The 21572-nt window shown below is 36.1% G+C and overlaps 1 protein-coding gene across 1 annotated transcript in view; it reads right to left on the reverse strand.

Moving 5' to 3' along the window:
- Positions 1-21572, reverse strand: part of LOC134536711 (RNA-binding protein 25-like) — a 91642-nt gene that overhangs the window by 11442 nt on the left and 58628 nt on the right. The window contains exons 11-14 of the mRNA XM_063376581.1: positions 15623-15944; positions 7435-7601; positions 5000-5150; positions 1364-1880 (exon numbers count right to left, since the gene is read on the reverse strand). Coding sequence (XP_063232651.1) covers positions 1364-1880; positions 5000-5150; positions 7435-7601; positions 15623-15944 — 1157 coding nt within the window. The remainder of the gene's footprint in view (positions 1-1363; positions 1881-4999; positions 5151-7434; positions 7602-15622; positions 15945-21572) is intronic.

Genomic DNA, 21572 nt, shown 5'->3' on the forward strand with positions numbered 1-21572 from the left:
GTATGGTAAAAGAAAACAAACCAGTTTTTCTGTCCAATGTATCCATGGTTGTGTGAAAAGTGCACATGTTATTTTGCCCCCCTTGAGCTGTGATGCAACCTATTTTTGTCAGCCTGATGGGAATAGATAGATGATTGCAGGAGCTATTAGCTAAACTTCCCTGGACTGTCAATATGCTACGGGGTGAGGGTGGGCATGTATCTGAACAGTCACTGGGTCTTAAATCCCAGAAATCATGCCATATTGCATGTCAGGGCTAGAGTCTTAATACCGTATAGTTTTAGCCAAATGTTTACCACCATACGTAAACAAGCCTCCTTATCGCCATTAACAACACTTCAGTAAAAATAAAAAATAAAAATATTAAAAACTGAGTGGGTAATGCTTACAAATGAGTTAGCAACACCATAATGTTATTATCTCAAATGTAACAAGAGAAATTAAAATACATACATAAGGACAATACTAAAATTTACTGTCATATGTTATGATTGGATTGAGGCGGCCTTGGAACTGTCAACTTTCTTACTGGAGTTGTGAACTGCCCTAGAGATGCGGGCCGTTTTAACCTTTGTCAGTGTACCAACACTTTCAAACTTTTTTCAACAACTTGGATGGTTCTCTTCCATGATTGTATGTGGTGAGCCGATAATGCAGGATTAAGTTATGTTCCTCAACTAATTTGTTTAAATCAGACCGATAATTGTTTTCTCAATAATTTACGAGATCAAAAATTAATCCTGAGAGAATATAAAGAAATTTCCTACTTTAAATCATTATCTATGTTGTTGAAAACTTGTCCAACACTAAAAATAGGTCTAACTTTATTATTATTATATTTTTTTTGCTTTTTAACACTTATTGTATCTGAAATTATTTTCAATTTAGTTATCACACGAAAGAAATTTAATGATTATTTTTTTTTTTTTCTAGATATCACTTTGTATTCCTTGACCATCTTCATTGGTATAGGAATTTCTCTGTTTTAACTGTTTTCAAAGGTGGTAGAAGAACTAGGTTGAATATTTTGCAACGACAGAATAAGCTGTGCGCTGCGGCGGTGACTTAGTGGATCCACAGTGGCGGGCTAAATGTGTTTATTGCATGTAATATTGCCCCCCCCCCCCCCGCCCCACCACCCCCCCCCAAAAAAAAGAAATCTAAAACGTCAACTTTATTTTAGTCTTTAATTGCATAAAACTTAAAAACTCTTCTGAATTTTAAAAATGAATCTTACCTCTACTTTAATTTATTTCAGGAAAGAGTTTAACTGAAGTGCATTGCAGATAATTTTCACATAAATATTTTAAATTATTCCTGCAAATGTAACATTGTCTAAACAAAGTGAAGCAGGGCTGCTCACCCAGGGGGACCAGCCTGCGCTTCTTGGTGCCCACGGTGCTGTCCTCGTCGTCGTCCGTGTTGAACACCTCCTTCACGTCCAGCTTCTTCTTCTTGCTGGGTGCGGCCGGCAGCGGGGAGCCGCCCCCCTTCTCCTCCGCCCCGCTCGACACCACCGAGGCCTGGCTGTCCTCCTCCTGGGGCGGGGGCGGCTCGGGGGGCGCGGGGCTGTCCCCGGGGCTGCTGCCCCCCGGGCTCTCGGCCGGCTCGGCCGGCTCGTCGGGGGACTCGGGCACGGGCGGCTGGGCGGGCGTCAGCGACTCCAGCTGCTCCTGCTGCAGCTCCAGCTGCTGCTCCTCGGCCGCCAGCCGCTCCTCCTCCCTCTCGCGCTCCCTCTCGCGCTCGCGCTCCCTCTCCCGCTCCCTCTCCCTCTCGCGCTCCCTCTCCCTCTCGTCCTCCCGCTCCCGCTGCCTGGCGTGCTCCAGGTGCACGTTGATCAGTATCCGCGGCCGGTACTGCTCCTCCCGCATCATCTTCTCCTGCGCACACGCCACAGTCAACAGTTATGATGACATAGCAAATAAATGTAATCAAAAATTTATGGTACATATTCATATTTTATTTTCTCTATTGCATGCCATACTTATGCAATAACACTCAACTTATGAAAATCTTTTTTTGAAAATACACTAGAGTCCCGTTATAGCGAGAAACGGTAATAGCGAGAACACGACTATAACAAGGTCTTTTTGAGGAATTTACGGCGTGATCGCGTGAAGCGCGCCTTGGTTATTTGTCTGCTTTATCTCCACCCCAATCGCTCGCCACTAGACATCTTGCCGTTGACACCTGTCACAGTGCGTGGCTTTAAAAATAGAATCCCGTCCTTTCTTTCTTTTATCAAACTCCCGCTTGGCTTCAAGGCCGAGGTATGCTCGACTCGAATTAACCAAGCCTTTGAATATACATATACCTGTACGCATTTATTATTTAGAAAATAGACAAAATCTATTGTTTCCCGCCATTAAACATAACAATGCGCACTTTTTAAATAAATATATAAATGCCCTTAATAATTTTGTTGGGACATTTTCATTAACAAATAATAACATTGTTTATAACTATGTTAGGGCAAAAAAGTTAGAGCCGTCTTTATACTTGTTGCTAATTGATCGCGTTAATAATACACAAATATTTATAAACTTGTTTGGAATAATTTGTCGTGACACGTTTACAAACACGTCACGTTATTTATTTTACTATCTGACAAATAGTAGGCACTACCGTATTTATTTCCAAATCGCTAGGACAGTTTTCTTGTTTTGTTTCGGTCAGTTGTTGGGGTATCTGTCCGGGAAGGGGGTGGTGATGGTTTGAGTTTAATCCCAAATTTATTTTCAAAAAAAGTTTACAGGTTTCTTTAAATGAAAAAAGTATAGTTTTCCAGCTACTATTTTGTTTGAGACGTACGTGCCTTGCCGCATTCCTGCTTTTTTTGTAAGGAATTAAATCGTCGCGCTACACTAGCGCCACCTGTTAGCAACATACCGAACCAACACGGCCGTCAGCAGACAGCCCGTGTCGACAATAGATAGCAGGACAATGCTGCGTCGGCCGCGGATTGCGGGCTTGAGATGCTATACTTACGTGGCGTGGTAGGGTATTCTGGTTATTTTGACGCAATCGGTGATCGCATCCGTACTTGTGGGGTATCGTTTTAAAGAGAATTCACATATCTGCTCACAGAAATTAAGATTTCGTTAATAAAACCTGTTATTTTCCAATTATACAGGTTCAAACACAATTTTTATGCTATTTTCGGTTAATTTTTATTTTTTGGGGGCCAAAATCTATCGAATTCGGTTATAGCGAGGATCAAACCAGGAACCGTGACACCTCGCTATAACGGGACTCTAGTGTATATGCTCTATCATCCACTATCTTGTCACATCTATTATTTAAGGACTTTCCTGGTAAATTGACATTACTCATTAGCATTTCATGATTAGTCTCTAATTTCATCACCAAACATTTAGGTACTACATATTATTTGAGTTTTCACAAAATAACTAGCGGGACTTTTTACAACTACTATAATATCGCTTTAGAAAGTTTTTCTAAGAAAATTTAATTAGATGTAAATACTAGAAATATTCCACAGTTCAAATGGAATTTAAGTGCAAATAATTTCCCACAAAGCTAAATTTTACACAATCATTATTAATGTAGATGGCTTATGTAGTAGAGCTTGTAAGTATTGCTTGTACACTTGAACTGTGTTACAAATGGTCTTTTAGGTGCTCCACTCCACATAAGAAACTAAAATATCTAATCCTATCCATCATACTTTAACACTAACTTTTTATAAATATAATAACAGTTTCAAGACCAAAAGAAAGTTATCAATATGTTAGTTCGTATATTTATAAACAAGAGGAAATTATTTTTTACCCCCTGAAATTTATTAGGATACCAATGACACTGTTGGTATGTATGTATATATAAACTACACATTTTAATATTATTTGTTCTCACTGATGCATGCAGCTTCAATGTTTGTAATTTTTACCGGATGTGGTAAACAATTAGACATTAATCAAACCCATTCATACAATTAATACCATTAAAAATTTCTACTTATATTAAAATTCAGAATTTATAAAGTACACATAAAAAAAATTGGTTGTCTGTAAAGTCGGTTTACGGACGATAGTTTAACGTGACAACGTCATAACAAAACATTGATAAAATGATTGATCCAGAAGAAAAAGAAATATCATATTCGGCCTGAGACAGCCATAATAGGTTTTTGCAACCAAACCATTTAGGCATTAAAAATGTTATATTATTTGAGGAAAATTTTTTTTTTAAATTTTTCTATCTTTTGTATGATAAAATCTACCTCTGCATATATTTATGAATAAAATAGAATCATTTTTATTGAATTATCACTATTTTGTATGGATACAAAGAAGGAGTGAAATGAAATGTAAAATTTAATTTTAAATTTACTTTTATTTGCATTCATTAATTCAAATATATTTATTACTTTTGAAATGATGTGCGTCGTATTTATTTTTACAAGAACAAAAAACTTCGCAGCTGCCGGGATTCGAACCGACAACCTTCGGAATAGAAACTAGCCACGCTAACAGCAAGACCACGAGGCCAATCATGAAAATTAATAGTTTTAGATGTTATATAAATGTTTATATAAATTTTGTTCACGGTAGGGGAATAATATTATTTTGTTTTTATAACACGATTTCATAACAAATACGCATCCCAAATACACCAAACTTATTTATAACGTGTTACAATATTTTTTTAAAACATTGTGCAAGAGATCCCGGGTGCAATTTGAATTATTAGCACAATCAGTAGACGATCGTTAAATTACGTAATATTAATAATTGAAACGATGAAAATATGTTTGAAAAGTCAAATCGATGGTTGTTCCAATCGAGTGGAAGAGAGATGCCACGCATGCGTACAATGAGCATGAAGAGAGATGCCACGCATGCGTACAATGAGCAAAAAGGGCTCATCCGTAGTGGGACATCCATGGTGGGACACTATTTCGTGCATGCAGCCGGCGTTCATCGATTTATTAGACGTTGTCACGTCAAAAAAGTAAGTCAGTAATCAGTGAACTAACCTTTTCAAATTCTGCCGATGGGTCCTCATGATCCTCCGAAAATATTTTACTCCTGAGTTCTTCAAGTTCTTCCTTCTCTCTTTGGCGGTCCCTTCCGTCCATCTCTATCTCCTTCTCCCTCTCTGCCAGGCGCTTCTGCAATTCTCTCCCCCTGCAACATTCACACAGCCTCATCTGTGCATCTCTATCTCCTTAACCATCTACATAAGAAGTTCCTGCAATTTATGCTGTAACAGTGCAGCATAAATAGCAAAATAGCAAACCATCAGGAAAATGGTTTAGGCAGAATACTAAAAGTTGAACGTAAATGATGTGAAGTTTTTTTTTACTATACTTTATTGCGCGTTGGACAGTGTAAATTTACTTGCCATTGGAAACAATCTGCATTTACATTTTTTTTTGCAGCACGTGCCAAAGAAAACTTTACGGCCATAAACTAAAACTTTGGTGTTGTGAGCAAAAACATTATGAAGAAACTTAGATGTTGTCTTTCGGTTTAATATTCTCTCCTGTTCACTTTTATCTGTTATTCATAATTATAAACAGTTGTAAATGTGGTTGTTACATATATAAGCAGGGGATTGCTGGTGTTTACCAACAATAAGTTTGTAGCACTGCAAACCATTACCATCACAACATATAAATTATTGGCATAAAAAATTTTAAATTGAATTTTGATCATTTTTAAGTACTTTGTTATGTTTTCTTTTTCAATGTAAATAAAGGCTGAGTCAATGTTTCAGAGCTAGTTGTATGTTACCAATGTGTTGTTTTGCCCTTATTTTTCATTAGTTCATGTTTTTAAATATGTCTCATAATTTACATAATTTAAATTTTAAAAGCTACTAAAAGTCATTATTATCTATGTATTTGGTTAAGTTTTCAAGAGTAGTCAGATACTTTTCTTTACTTGTTTTGTTATTATCCTTTGTTTGAAAGCATGATGATTCAATGTGTTAGTAATATTACATCAGTATTGGAGAGAGAAAGAAAGAGGCAGGTGTACTCAGAAGTGTAAGAGAGAGACAGAAAGGGTCGTTCCTCGCTGAGTATGAGAACTCAAGGACAAATGTATCATCAAAATTGGAAAGAAACAGAAAAGGGAAATCCCCTAGTTAGTGTATGCAGAGTTATTTCATTTCTTGTAACTGGTGGTTTAATTGGCTGATTTTTAAATTGGGTTTTAAGCTTGTATGTGATTGGTTGTGGGGGATATGTGACCATCTCCCTCTTTCGTGGATGGAAATAGTTAGGTGGGCAGTTAGTCACGTTGTGATCGTGGTTCCATATGGTTGCGGTCGGGCTGTGGCTTAAAATATTAATACATATAATTACAATGCAGTTTAAAAGCAAATTTCAAAGCTGCAGTTTGGGCGGCGCCTATTCATAAACATTTTACATTTCATTTAGAATTTGTTGACTGCAGTCATCTGTGTTAAGCCCATACTGAGGCAAACGTGAGTCGTTTCGTCATCATGCAAGTATGCACGTATTTGGCTTGTACCATGAATTGTGGGAAATCATGGGATTTATTAGCAGTAATAAATAATCTTTTGATCTGACATTTCAGTACCAGTTTAAAGTAAATTGTTTTCTCAAACTAACAACTTTTTTTTTTGTTACGAGTCTGGAACAATTTTGTGGTCTTTGTGCTGATGTGAATTTTTGATAAAGAGTAATAAAAATCAGTCATTATTTTCATCACAAATCATTTAAAGCAACATAATGAAATTTGAACAGTATTTTCGAAACGAACAAATTCTTATTTTTGTATGTGCAATTCAGACAAATTCTGAGTTAACTGGGAGGTCTGGGTTGTAAGAAGTTAATAATTAAAAATTCATTTATATATACCTATTGTTTTCTCATGTTCAGCAATGCTTGTTACTACAATAGATTTGGTCTGGAAAGCATGTTGGTAGCAATGAATTTCAAAACATTGTAACTAAAACGTTCATAATTTTTTTATTCCTTACCATAAAGAATTGTTTGAAAGTAGTTGTGTTAGTTTAATTGAAATGTTTCTGACAAAAATGTGAAATTAATTAAATGTTAATACTTCAATGAACACAAAAAACATGCATAAGAAAATTTCATTATAAAATAATTAATATTTTTGGATGCTTTGATATGCATGTTTCTTACCCAAATACTAAAGATTTCACATTCAACTTAAAAAAAAATTGTGAAGAACTGTAACACTGGATATATTTATTGTTTTTACTGGGTGAGATAATGAAGTCTTAGTTATTGTATAAATGTAAGCATATAGTGTGGCATCTATTTGCACCTTATTGTTTCAAACATAGGTATTTATGTCATGGCCCCTTAAAATATGTAAAAATGTTAAAGAGAAATATGCCTTACCCAGCAGTGTCACAGAACTTTAGAGGTCACTAGAAAATAAGAAGACATGTGTTTCATCAACTACGTACTTGTAAAACTTGGCATCATCCCGCTCATCATCATAGTCTTCTAAAAACTCTTTCAGACGTTTTGCTTCCCTCTCCAGTTCTTCATCTTTCAGTCTCTGTCTTTCTTTTTCTTTGTCATATTCTTTGTGCTTGCGACGCTCACGTGTCTCCCAGTTACGAAGGCGCTCCTGAAAAAAACACAAAGCAGTTCCAAGTTAACCAACAACAGCTGTTTGAAGACAGTCACACATTACACCATGGATGTCATGTCACTTTCTTCAGTCACAGCATCAGGAAGCAACAAGGGACACACAGATTGGATGACAATGATATAAAATTCTGTATAAAAGATAGCCAAAATGGTGATGCCATTAATAAAAAAACACATTAAGGCTTAAAAAAAAAGGTTTTGCTAAGTTGGCGTGGCCACAGTAAGCCAGTAACAGTCACTGCACAAAGGATACTTTAAGGGCATAGGTTCTTTCATTTTTTTAGTAATTCACATTTTTATTTCCATGTCTGAGGCTAAAACAATTTATTTCGAAACTTAATTATTTTATATTTTATTTTTAAAATAAAACTTCGAGATGTTTTTTACATGGTTGTGCACGAAAATGTTTCTTTAATATTATATATTTATTTACCTAAAGTCTACTGTAAAAACTACATTGATAAAAGAATTTTAATGGAAAGCTGTAAGATGCTGACATCTAGGACTTAATTAAACTTTTTCTGTGTGACACACTAAATAAACGGTGGTAGAATTTTGGTATGCTGTTAAACACAGCAATTCTTTGTATCCGAGATTCTGCGCTGGTAAAACTTCAGTAGGTTCTTTTGTACCTTACGTCCGATTGTAATAAACTACTAAAGACTAAAATAAAGTAAATCCTTCAGACGACAACAGATTCAAACACGTTTGAATTATAAATGAAACCCAAATTTAATTAAACTCGCAAATGAATATCACGTTATTTCGAAACAGCTGATTTATTAAAATTAAAATTGTAAATACCTACATTGACGTTGACCGGGCCTTCGCCCCATAAGCCTGGTTGGACTAAACTCGCTTCCTTGACCTTCACCCATTCCTTCCCAGCATAGAATTACCAAAGTACGTATAGTCGTATGTTTTCAAACAGCGCACCATGAACTACCGGAATACGGCGATTAAGCTCAGTGCTTCAGTACAACAATTGCGTCATAGCGGACCAGAACTGAACTAACCTGGATCCTGTTTATATATTAGTATTTTAAGAGTGCTTTTCTTGTTTACCCGTGGCACAGAATTAAATTAGTGTAACGGTTCTGTGGTTCGACAGAAGACGCCATGTTGCACATAGTTTGTGAGTGTGGTTTTCTATTAGAGGACATTATAATGATTACCAAAGGTGTGCGGTAGTGACCATCTATGGCAGCCAAAATTCAAATGATTAAAAATGCTCACAATATGAAAACTTGTACCTTCGAGGTAAAAAAAAAAAAAATTGTTGCAGAAAATCGTATACGTGATTGGAGGGAAAAAAATTAGTTTTTAAGTGATTGTGGTATTGCAATAAAAGGTTTATTTAAAAGATGAGAATTGTTGCTTCTACTTCTTGAGCAATTTTCCAATGTATTTTATTTATAATCTTTCTAACATGGCATTATTTTAGTTATCTGTGACCGAGATGTAAATGACACTTCACTGCTGTAAATAAATCAGCTGTGGTCAGTACACATTTTACATTCATGATAGTTTTTTTCCCCATCACATTATCGAAAACATGTTAGAATTCATAGTTAATCCATAAATATATTTACCACCTGCTATCAGGGACGTAGCCAGGGGAGGGGTCCGGGGGGTCCGGACCCCCCCCTTCCCGGTTCACGAGAAAGAAGCTAAACCCGAAGAAAATACAGAAGATTTGCTTAGGTTACCTACAGAGATAGTGTTTGTGAAGGATTATTGATGTCCATACTGGGCTCCGGTAGTCTCTATCTTCCCATTTTTTACTCAACTTTCCTCGATCTCGGATTTCAAAGAGGGCAGTATTTGGTTCCGACATAATCTATTTTTGATATCAGTTCACGCACTTCTACGGGCAAATTTCCTCAGTCAGTCGCAATCACACGTCTAACATGGACAAGTTCGTGACGCGGACGAAAAGAAAAAGAGTAGCTGACTCTCCTCAGGTAAGTTTGATGTTATAAGATATTATTTTATTTGTTAAACCTATGCACATATTATAAATCCGAAAGTGTGTTTGTGGGTTTATTGGTTTGTTTGTCCGTCTTTCATGCTTCAACAGAGTGAACCGAGTGACTTTATTTTTGATATGCAGACAGTTTAGTAAAATTTTAAATTGATAACGAACACCTGTGCACTAAAGTTAGAGGTTGGGAAATTTCACTTATTTCTGTGTCTAATGTATTTTTTCTCGTTTGATCAATGGTTGCTATCTTTGCTAAAAGCCATTTTAGTCATGGCGCGGTTGAATGTGATTTTATTGTTTGTTTGTTTTTGGTCTGTTTATTGGCTTTGATATTCTTATGGCATGGAAGACACTGTGGCCCAATCGTAGAAGAATAAAAAATACAAGTGTTTGAAACTTAGTTAATGACCAAATTATTAAAGGAAAAAAAAAGTGGTTATCATTTCAGTTTTTAGAAATTATTTTCCCACTATGACGAATAAAATTAGTGCTTAGCACGCGGGATGAGTATCTCACACTGTTGAATCTAAACACACTTTTCTGTGTATTGGTTGTAAATGGTTTAATACGTGTAGAAAAGTCTTTCAAGAATTAAGGTTTTGTATACCGTTATACAAAAATGTGTACAATTCCTACTTAAACTTTACTGCAATCATTGTTATAAATTATGTTACATTAGCACTTTTCTTACTTTAGGTTAGGCCTTGAATAAATGTGTTTCTTTTCTCATAGTAAATTATTGTAGCCCCTTCTCTTTAAACAGAGTAAACAGAGGACAGAATGAAAAGGACTTTGCATGTTTTTAAAGTCATAATTTATAGAAAGTAATTCTTCATCCATATGCTCTACTTCAACGAAACTTTGTAACATATGGTTTCTGGGCTTTTAAGAGTGAGAAAAAAATTAATGGTTTTATCCTCTTACTCTCCCCAATAAATGAATAAATAAAATAGGTGCTTCCGGTGCCCATTTACACTAACACGATCGTGATAGTATTTAAATAATCTCACCGAAAAACTCAGTTGTATGCAAAAGTGCTTTGTTTTATTGACAGAGAAACAGCGGCGGAAGGATATATAGTAGATGCACTGCTTTCCAAGAACTGTCCAAAACTGTATTTTTAATAAGCTGAGTAACTATTATTTTAAGAAATATCTATGTTTAAATATTAGGTTTAGGGCTACATAAGGTCTTACAAAATTTTTTGGTCATTTATAAATTTTTAAAAATCTAAGAAATGTATAATTAGGATTTTTTCACAAAAAATATTAAAAATTTTGATGGATAATTTCAGTCTAATGAAAACGAAGAACAATCCCGGAACATTGCCAGCTGTCATCTCGACCCACCACTTCCTGGACCTGGACCAAGCAAGATTGTCGAGTCTCAAAAAGATAGGACCTACATTACACAAGATGCAAATCAACATTATTCCTGCAGTTCCTCTCACACAACTCTTGGACAAGGAGAAAGCAACACCAACAGAGATCCATCGATGCAAGTAAGTTTATCTAAAGTTGATATAGGAGTCATTTCTGAAGATATCTTTCACTCTTCTGCACCAGTAATCAAAATCACTGTAGAAAATTTACACAATGTATTAAAGGAACTTTTTGTCCCAGAATTATCATTCAAGTTTCCTTCGACTCAGTTCAAAAATAAATATCTGAAATTCCAGCACAGTTGGCTTCAAAGATGGGGATGGCTAGCATATTCTAAGGTAAAAGATGGAGCGTATTGTAAATACTGTGTTCTTTTTGCATCAGACTGTGTAGGGAATGATGACTTTTCTGTACGAAATGCCTCATTAGTAGGCCAACCTTTTAGAAAATGGAAGGATGCATTGGAAAAGTTTCAGAATCATTCAAAGACTAATTACCACATGTTAGCAACAGTTTCTGCCGAAAACTTTCTTAAGGTGATGTCAGGGAAACTTCAGGATGTGGCAACTATTTTAAGCAGTAAGAGGATGAAAGAGCGAGAAGAGAATAGGGCTGCTATACTACCTATTATTGAAACAATAATTTTTTGTGGTGAAAATGAGCTACCTCTTCGAGGGGATGATGACAGTGGTCCTATCACTCTTGAAAAGCCCGAAAAAAAAGATGGAAAGTTTAGGGCTCTAATTAGATACCGAGCAAGTATTGATGAAAAACTGAAGAATCATATGCTTCAAGGCTCCAGAAATTCGTCCTACTTCAGCCCAGAAATTCAAAATGAAATAATAGGTATTTGTGGCCAGCTTATTCAAGAAAGATTAGCAAAAAATATCAACAATGCTGAATGTTTCTCCATTATTGGGGATGAAACACTGGATGTGTCGGGTCAAGAGCAGTTCTCACTGTGTATCAGATATGTAATGACTGAGGGCCAGCCATCTCTCAGGGAAGATTTTGTAACTTTTTTTCCACTGACAGATCTATCTGCAGAAAATGTGACTACAAAAATTTTGGAGTCATGCCATGGTTTAGGTATTGACCTAGACAAATTAATTGGTCAAGGATATGATGGAGCTTCCACAATGAGTGGTTGTAAAACAGGTGTTCAAACAAGAATCCTCCAACTCTATCCAAAAGCAATGTATGTCCATTGCTCAAGTCATCGCCTGAATTTAGTCCTCTCTGAATCACTTAATGTACCATTGATCTCAAACAGCCTTGGAGTTTTAAAAGAAGTAACCAAGTTCTTTAGGCACAATGCTCAAGCAGGAAACCTTTTAAAAGATAAAATTGCCAAGATTCTGCCAGAATCAAAGAAATATAGATTGTTGGCAGTCTGTGAAACAAGATTTGTTGAGCGTCAAATCTCTATTAACACATTTGTTGAGCTTTTTCCTGCAATAGTTCCAAGTCTTCAAGATCTCTCAGAACTGGACCGGTCATTTTCAAGTACCGCTTCAACTCTTCTATCTGCTATGGAGAAAGGAAGCTTCTTAGTGTCAGTGCTAGTTTGTGAATATCTTTTCGGTCTGACATTACCACTTTCAACATACCTCCAAAATCCTCAACATGAACTATCTTCAGCAGTTAAGTTCAGTGAAGACATTGTACAGGTTCTCAAAGACCTCCGCACAGGTGAACAAGATAAAAGTGAATTTCACAAGATCTTCCAGAAATCATTAGCTATCGCTGAAACCGTTTTAGAGTCTCAGATTGATATTCCAAGACAGGCAAAAAAACAAACTAATAGGGACAATATTCCACATGATTCACCCGAAGAGTACTATAGAAGATCAGTCTTCATTCCTGCTGTAGATTCACTCATTGTGAATCTACACCAGAGATTTAGTCAAAACAAAGTGTTCTTGTCTGCCATTGAGATGCTGCTTCCAAAAAACTGTAAACTGGAACATACAACTGAAATTATGGAAAGACTGAAAGTTTATTATGAACACAGAATTTCACAAAGTGCATTTGAAGCAGAGTATATTCTGTGGTGTAAAAAATGGAGTTCAAGTGAGAGAGATCTCTCACCATCTCAGATTATGTCAATTTTAGATGCATGCGACAAAAACTTTTATCCAACTATTCATTATTTACTGTGTGTTTTGGCATCTTTGCCGGTCTCTACCTGCGAAGCAGAGAGATCATTTTCATCACTAAAAAGAATTAAAACTTACTTAAGGAATAAGATGTCAAAAGAGAGATTAACTGGCTTATCATTGATGTCTATACATTATCCTGTACCATTTAAAGCAGATGATGTGTTAAATGTTATGGCACGTAAGGGAAATAGAAGGCTGTTACTGTAAATATTTGTTTTTAATACAACTTGCATGTGTGATTAATGTTTTTAAGGACCTTAATGTGTTCTTATGTATTTATTACTTGTCTGTACTTGATACAAGAATGAAGAACAATATATTTAAACATTAAAAATATTTAATCAAATTAAAGAGTTATTTGTTTATTTAAGTAATTTTTATCTCATTAATTATCAATTAATCTTAATGTGATACTCTAAATTTTAAAATGTTATTATAAAGAGCCAGGCGACATACAAATTAATTGGACCCCCTCCTTTGCAAAATCCTGGCTACGGCCCTGCTGCTATATTTAGATAAATGCATTAAGTACTAATAATTTTACTGGAAATAGTTATACATTAAGTAGTAGTACTGAGGCAAGAATAAAGAATGCTGCACAAAATAACTGCAGATGTCAACACTGGTACCAAGAATACAACTACTTTTACATAAAATCTTAAGAGCTAACCGGTAATTTTAAATAATTACCCAAGTCCATGATAAACTTTTAATATTAATCTGAAATATGTATACAAACTCTATTTTTAAATGTTTGATAAGTGGCTTATTCTAAACAACAAATATTTCTGGCAATGAAATCACCACATATGGCTCAATTTTAAGAGCGAAATCTGAACAAATAGCGCATAACTTAGGTATGTCATTTGAACGAAATAAGCATTCATGTAGTAAATTATTCAGAACTATTTCCCAATTAAGAAGTTTTCCCTGATAAGTTTTTAGCATCCAGTCTCTTCATAAAGTCTTCACAGGTTTTTACTATATTTCTAACATGCAGTGTCATATAGAATAATATTTTTTTTTTAAAAAATAGAATTCAATTAGTGATGGGTCAGTTCCTGTTTTTTCCCGGTTCTCGGTTCGGTACCGGTTCTTAAAAATTGGTTCTCGGTTCTCGGTTCTGACTTAACCAATAAAATAAATATTATTCACACATTATTTATTAGGTGTTTTAAGTAATAAACTCTTTATTGTTTTGGCTACAAGAAAAGCACTGTTTCAAGCTACAGTAAACACACAAACCTATTAAAAATGTAATATGTATTAATAAAAAAAATTAATTTGAAATAATATAGAGAACACTTAATAAAATTAAAATTTACTATATCAATCTAGTAATTACCTCAAGAAATCTACATACACCCTCCATTAAAACATAGGAATAAAAAGAAAATGTTACAATAATGTAAATAAATACAATGATGGTGAACTTTCAAAGAATTAAAATATTAAATTGTCCATCAAACTTATTGTCTACATTGAATTCAGTTTGTTTGCACAGTCAACAGTAAATTACTGCCACACTTTGATGCCATTACTTACACAATTTGCTCTATTTGGCCAGAATAATTATACTTTAGAAGTGTCAACAAACATTTAGTTTGACCAGCCAATAGTAAAATACATCTACACATCCATACACCAGTTTACTAAAAAAAAAAAAAAAAACTTTCCCCTTCAAAGCAATCCCGTTTACCTAAAAGAGAAAGTTACTAGCCATTATGCTAGATGGCTGCAGATGCATTGAACTTACAGTCCAAAGCACTGCACAAAAAGCATAAAATTTTAGAATGCCAAAAATTACTACGGAAAATTTTAAATCAATCATTAATTCTATTAAACAAACATTCTGTGTATTTTTGCACTTTTAATTGTTCTTTATACACCAGTCACCCTTACTTACGTGTCAACGACTCAATTAACTACCTATTTTTAAAAACATATTGAAACAAACATGGCGTCTTTCTGTTCTCACATCTCTGAGGCACGTTATAGAGTTGCACACATCTATGAACTACATACATCTATGGCACCTTCAACAGTTATGTTTTGATTGTATAACGTACTTTGTTTACAGATGTGACGAAAACATTAAATATTTTCACGTGTAATTTATTTTATAATTAGAGATGAATATTATTCCACAGAAGTCCAAAAAAATTATTTGTATGTGAATTGAACGTGAGTTGAGCCATTTCATGCTGCAGTTAAGTTGTAGTGAAGGACTATTTTCGTAAAGGGTTTTGCTATACTGCCGGTGCCGGTACCGGCACCGACATTTTAGCTGCGATTCTCGGTGCCAGTTAAAATGCTGAGAACCGTAGGAACCGAGAACCGGTACCGACCCATCCCTAAATTCAATATTAATGAATAAACAATTTACCATGAAATGTGCATGACAAATTGCACTGAAGGACAAGATAAGAGCACAAATAAAACATGATAACACATAACAACTACAACACACCTGATACGCTGCTTCCTTCTCTCTCGCTCGACGGTCTGCCTTCTTTCGCTCCTTTGCTTCCTCTTCCTCCTCTCTCTCTCGTGCAATCTCTCGCTCAGTTTTCCTCGGAATCACCTCCTCCTTCTCTCTCTCTCGCTCTCTTTCGCGCTCCCTCTCTCTGTCCCGCTCCCTCTCCCTCTCGCGCTCACGTTCCCTCTCACGCTCTCTCTCGCGCTCTCTTTCCCGTTCCCTCTCCCGCTCCCTCTCTCGTTCCCTCTCTCGCTCCCTCTCTCGTTCTCTTTCCCTCTCTGCTCGCTCCCGCTCTCTCTCTCTCTCCCGATCTCTGTGGACAAGCAACCACACAGACACATCAGATACAACCTACAAAACTGACACAAATAATGAACCATATAGTACAACTTAAAAACATACAAACTGCTGATTAACTGTCATACACTAGTAATTCAGTCCACTCCCGATAATCCAACGGCAGGTTATTCACATTGCTAATTAAATGTGCCACCTTTATAAAGCCTATTTCTTTAATATGTATTCAATAAGGTACAAAAACTTTGTACTCTTAGGCCACAAAACCTGATGAGAAAACATTAAAGCAATGCTCACACAGAACATTTTTGAGTTTATACAATAAATAAAGGAGAAGCAAAAATTATTATTCTCAGCATTTCTAAACACTGACATGACAACCCGTAAGCCGTGCACGCGACTTGGCAACGCTGCAGCCTTGCAACGCATGCCACATCACAAGCCTATCTCATCCCCTCCACCACGGGAGCCACCTTCTAGCATTGCAGCCCTTGTCTATCCCATTATGACACAATCTTTTAAGGCGGTCACTGTTGTGTAGTAGGAAGAAGTCAAGCAAACGTACAAATGTTACAACAATCCAGTGTAATGTAATCCTTATGCAAATTTTTCCTTTTGGTGAAAATATAAAATTTTAACATTGTATTGTGTGTTTGAGTATGTGCGTAACTCTCAAGTGTTATATTTAAATAAATATAACGCCATGAGTAGTGAAAACTGTTGTACTAAAATATTTCTGTAGCGCGTATAAGAATTATGAATGACACTGATCTGCTACGTCAGCCACCTGCACAGCCAGCGCCGGCAAGTGATGTGACTCGATGCTGCGCCATCATTGGAGTAGAGGTGATGATCTAACAATAAACTCGCCCTGCCCCCTCCCCTCCGCAGAGTGTGCATATGTGCACAAGCGAGTGAGTGTGGCCATCTCTCAAGCAGTGTTGAGGCTCTCTTACCTCCACGTGAGTTATGGAGAATTTTGAAGCTGTGGTCCGGGCGCTTCTGTGTATAATCAAACTTCTTTTTCATTTTAGGAACTGTAACTAGAATTTTTGACCATAGTGAGTGAACTTCATCTTTGTTCTGAGGGACTGAGTCCATCAGCTTATAACGTGAGTTTGTGTGCAACCACAGGATTTATTAGCTGACTATATTTTAGTGTCTAGTATTCAGTACCTGCAACATGTTGCCTTGTGTGTTTTGGAGTCAGTGAAGAGGTTATGTGCGACTTTCTTGTAACTTCTACATGTACTTGTTTAATTGGTCTGAAAATGGCGGCCATGACGATGTGTGAATATTTGTGAAATAATAGTAAAAATAACAGTAAGAATCAGTTTCAAGAGACGTTATTTCAGTAACCAATCATCAACAGTAACACTTCTTCTGTAACTTACAAATTTTTCAGCGCCCAAATCATTTCTGCAAGTGTTCGTGGAACATGTGAAACATAAATGTCCACTCTAGACAGAATATTTGCCCAGCTAGGAAGTCTGGAGTGTGACAAACTTCCCGCTACCTGGCAGAGTCCAGGCCTGCCCACTTTTACCCTTCCGCAAAATACTACTTAAATTTTGCTTCCCCCCCTCCCTCTGGGCCTAATTCTCCCAGTCTTGAACTGTCGTCCAGCGCAATGATACATGACGTTTCCTGCGCCTCTCGGCTCTGGGTGTGACTCCGCAGGAGAACCTTCGGTACAATCGTCTTGACGAGATGACCTCCGTAGTCGTCTGGTTGTTTATTTGTCAAGGGTTAAGTGCCGGTCTCAGATCCAGCATGTAGTCACTTATGCACTGACTGGTTTCCCAAAAAATGTTTTTACATCATTATGTAGTTTATTTGTGGTATCTTTTATTTTTTTTTGTTTATCTTCACGTGTGCTGTGCCACGCAACAGAGCATGCATATTCTAGGGCTGTATCTGATTTTTGTCATGTCTTGAAATGATTTCTATACACATAACTGGTACATGAAATTTAATGTTTATTTTTACATCTACACTCCCATTTTGAAAAGTAACGACCTTGCATCAGATTTGGTGTTATTTCATCATGTTAATTAAGCTGCATTATTTGTTTTACCATGGGTGCAACTTTACCCATGGATTCAAAGGCTTCACCGGTTTCCTTGATTTCAATGGTTTCCTGCATTATTCCAACTTCTGTGCTGCAGATATCTCCTCAATAATCTGCTTCCAGGACATCTGCTGAGCTCCTGTCTTAAGGGAAGCATTAACTTTTATTTTTGGACTCAATTATAATTATAAATCAACTCTAATTTTCTTACATTCGGCACATTATGTACAACGGGCACTTTTTATTTACCTCCTTGATGTTGTTTAATCACTGTCATTTTAAAATATGAACAGAAACTCCAAGATAAAAGACCAATAAATTATAGAGAATAAAACATTTGTTCATTATAAAGACTCCAATCCCTTAAATACATAGTTATTGTAACTTGTCTCTCAACCTCTGTAACGGTAGTAAAAACTCAGCATACCTTCCGAGTCTCTATTAATAATTTGTCAATAAATGAGGGACAGTTACAACCTATTCACACTAAACATAACATTTTTAATGCAATTTATTTGCGCCAGCAGACAAGCACCAGTCACCGTTATAAAGTCAACGTTTGTACTTTATAAAAATATTTATATTGATCAATTTTGGTGGTTGCAGAAGTCGAAACAAAAAATTGTTTGATTTATGATATGCAAATCTTTACAAATTTTAAATAAGCTAAAACGTTATTTTGTATCTGGAAGTATGCTTATCTTTGTTTTTTTAAAAAAAAGTAATAAATTTGTTGTTTATTACTATATTTGTAAAGAATAGGAGATTCATTTTGATTATATTTTGCTTGCGTTAAAGCATTGATTTTTTTTTGTTTAAAGAAAAATTGTAGAATCGCGTGTTACAAACAAGGACAAGTAAAAATATTCTTTTAGAATATCCGGTTTGTTCCATTTTTCGGTCATTGATAATATGCGTCCGTAATTTTAGCAGCAAACTGGAAACTTCGTATGATTTGAATTAATACTTAAAAGAGATATCGAAGAGCTGTTATAGTAACGGTAAGATTTATTTATCGATATATACCAAGAATTAAGTAAATTTATTGAAAATATTGTGTCTTGATAAGAATTGTTAATTATCGTCGAAGATTTCAACACTAAAATTCACGGAAGAACATGCAACGAAACTTTTATACTAGAACGAAGATCTGCCTAATTATGCTACCTTAATCGACGCAAAGAAGAACGGTTAAAATATCCTGAGGATTTGAGAGAGAGACAATTCAATTATTCAATCGACGACGACTGAACCACGTTAAAATAGGAAAGGTGCTGCAGTTTTGACGACACGAGCTAATAAGAAGACGTCTCGGGAGCCTAGCAGGAGGACAACCCAGCAGCCCGGTCCGCGAGAAGGACCGACTCGACGGTGCAAACTAAGAAGGAGGCGGCCCACGAACCGAGCAGTAGAACAGCCCAGCAGTCCAGTACGAGAGGAGGACTGAGTCAACGACCTACCAGCTATCCAGAGCAGGAGAGCCAGCTACACGCGGATCGTCGCAGAGTACTGGTCATCGAGGAAGTCAATACGTCTGTAGAGGCTATAACTGTCACTGAGGTCGGTTTTTTTTTTCAGTCCCCGTCCAGTCGTTGATTTGGAACGTTTCCCGTTTGTTGAATTTCACGAACATTATTTTTTTATAAAACCATTGATTTTCGCCTGAAAGACTTACCAGCGTCATAATTTAAATCTAAATCTGAATCTCTTGTTCTATAATTATTAGAATAACTAAACTAATTAATTTAAATTAACTCTCGGGATCCCAAGACTATTGAATAGTAAATATCTGTTTGGAATTCTTTCAGGGCATTAAATTTTATATAAACGTTAGTCTCTGATGTAGTAATGTTTCATCAACACTCAGTGGTCCACGCTCACTGAGTGCTTTCAATCCTGGCTTAATACATAATTTTTACTTAATTTGAACTTACCACAACTTAACTTTCAACAGAAACATATAGAATTATTGAATCGTTTACATGATATAAAACAAATTGTTGATACACTACACTAACTTTGAATGAGTTTTTTTTTTTTGTTTTGTTTTGAACTGGATAAACTTGTTGCATACATACACAAAGAATTCCAAGCATTCTAGAATAATTTAATAGTCTAGTAGGATAAAAATGTGATCAATGTATGTATAATAATAATTGTACCCTGCAACGGCTCTGCCGCACTCACATTAGGTCTAAAATACACCTACTTTAGTTACAGACGCAATTTACTTTTATTTACGACACATAAACTAGTTACATTGATTTACCTTGATAATTTTAGCTGTTTGAACCAAGAACATCTAATTAATTTTTTTTTAAACTGACGGAACTCGACGGTTGTGAAAATTTGTTAAAGAAACATAATCAATTTTTTTTTTTGCTTCACACACCCGTTGGTACGTCAGTTCTGGCGCCCAACGTTTAGGCTCGAATTTAGGTGAAACACACTGACTACTACACTGAGACGTGGAGAATACGAACGTTAGGACACATTTAGTCTGGAAATCGAAAAATATGCCATTTGGAGAAAATAGAGAACCATACTTCCTCAGAGGAAATGCGCTAGAAGAGAACAGTAGCACACATTCAGAAACGAATGCTGAAGAAAGGCTAGAAACGGGAGAAATAGGAGCAGAGACGATGTCGGAACTCCATGACAATACGAACGTCCCGAATAACCAACAGTTACAACGAGGTGAGGAAACGACTCGAACAGAAAATGAACACCAAACCGTGACACTGGAACAAATGTTTCGAGTGCTACAAGAGGAAAAACAGGAACGTGAACGCGAAAGACAGGAACGGGAACGCGAAAAACAGGAGAATGCCAATAGACTAGACAATATTGTACGAATCTTGAATACGACGTTAAATAATTTGACTGCAGAAACGGAACAAATTAGGACGGAGGTTACACAAACACAACGGACCATGGAACAAAACTTTTTTGTTGTACACGAGCGGATTGAAACCCTAGAGAATACGGTACCGCTATTAAAAGAAAATAACAGTCAAGTACAGAAGGATTTAGAAAGTAAAGTAAACCGAGTAGAAATACGAGTAGAAGAAATCGAGAGGAAATTTACACAAAACACTGCGTTGAATATTACTAAATCAACTGTCACCAATGAAAATAATAACAACAGAAGCGAAAACATTAGTGTAGCTAGTTCAACTGGGATAAGTGTAGAACCAGTCACTATAGTTAGAAATAATGTTCCGTTAGTTACTGATTCCATGTTGACCCTGCATCATCCTGCTCGAAAATGGCTAGATAACGTACCTAGTTTTGCCGGAAAAAGCACAGAAAATCCCAGAAAATTTATTAACCAGTTCGAAGAGTATTGTAATACGTTTAACCTATCCGAGACAGACAAGATGAAAAGCATTGGCCATTGTCTAAAAGACACTGCATTCTATTGGTGGGAATTACTGAAAGATTCTATCACTGAATATAGTACATTCCGTAAGGCATTTATACAACAATTCTGGAGCACCAGAATACAAAGCAATTTACGTATTCAGTTGCATTCTGATAAGTTTGAACCTAAAAGAAGCCAGAATCTAGAAG

The sequence above is a fragment of the Bacillus rossius genome, chromosome 11 (assembly GCF_032445375.1).
Source record: "Bacillus rossius redtenbacheri isolate Brsri chromosome 11, Brsri_v3, whole genome shotgun sequence".
NCBI classification, from domain to species: domain Eukaryota; kingdom Metazoa; phylum Arthropoda; class Insecta; order Phasmatodea; family Bacillidae; genus Bacillus; species Bacillus rossius.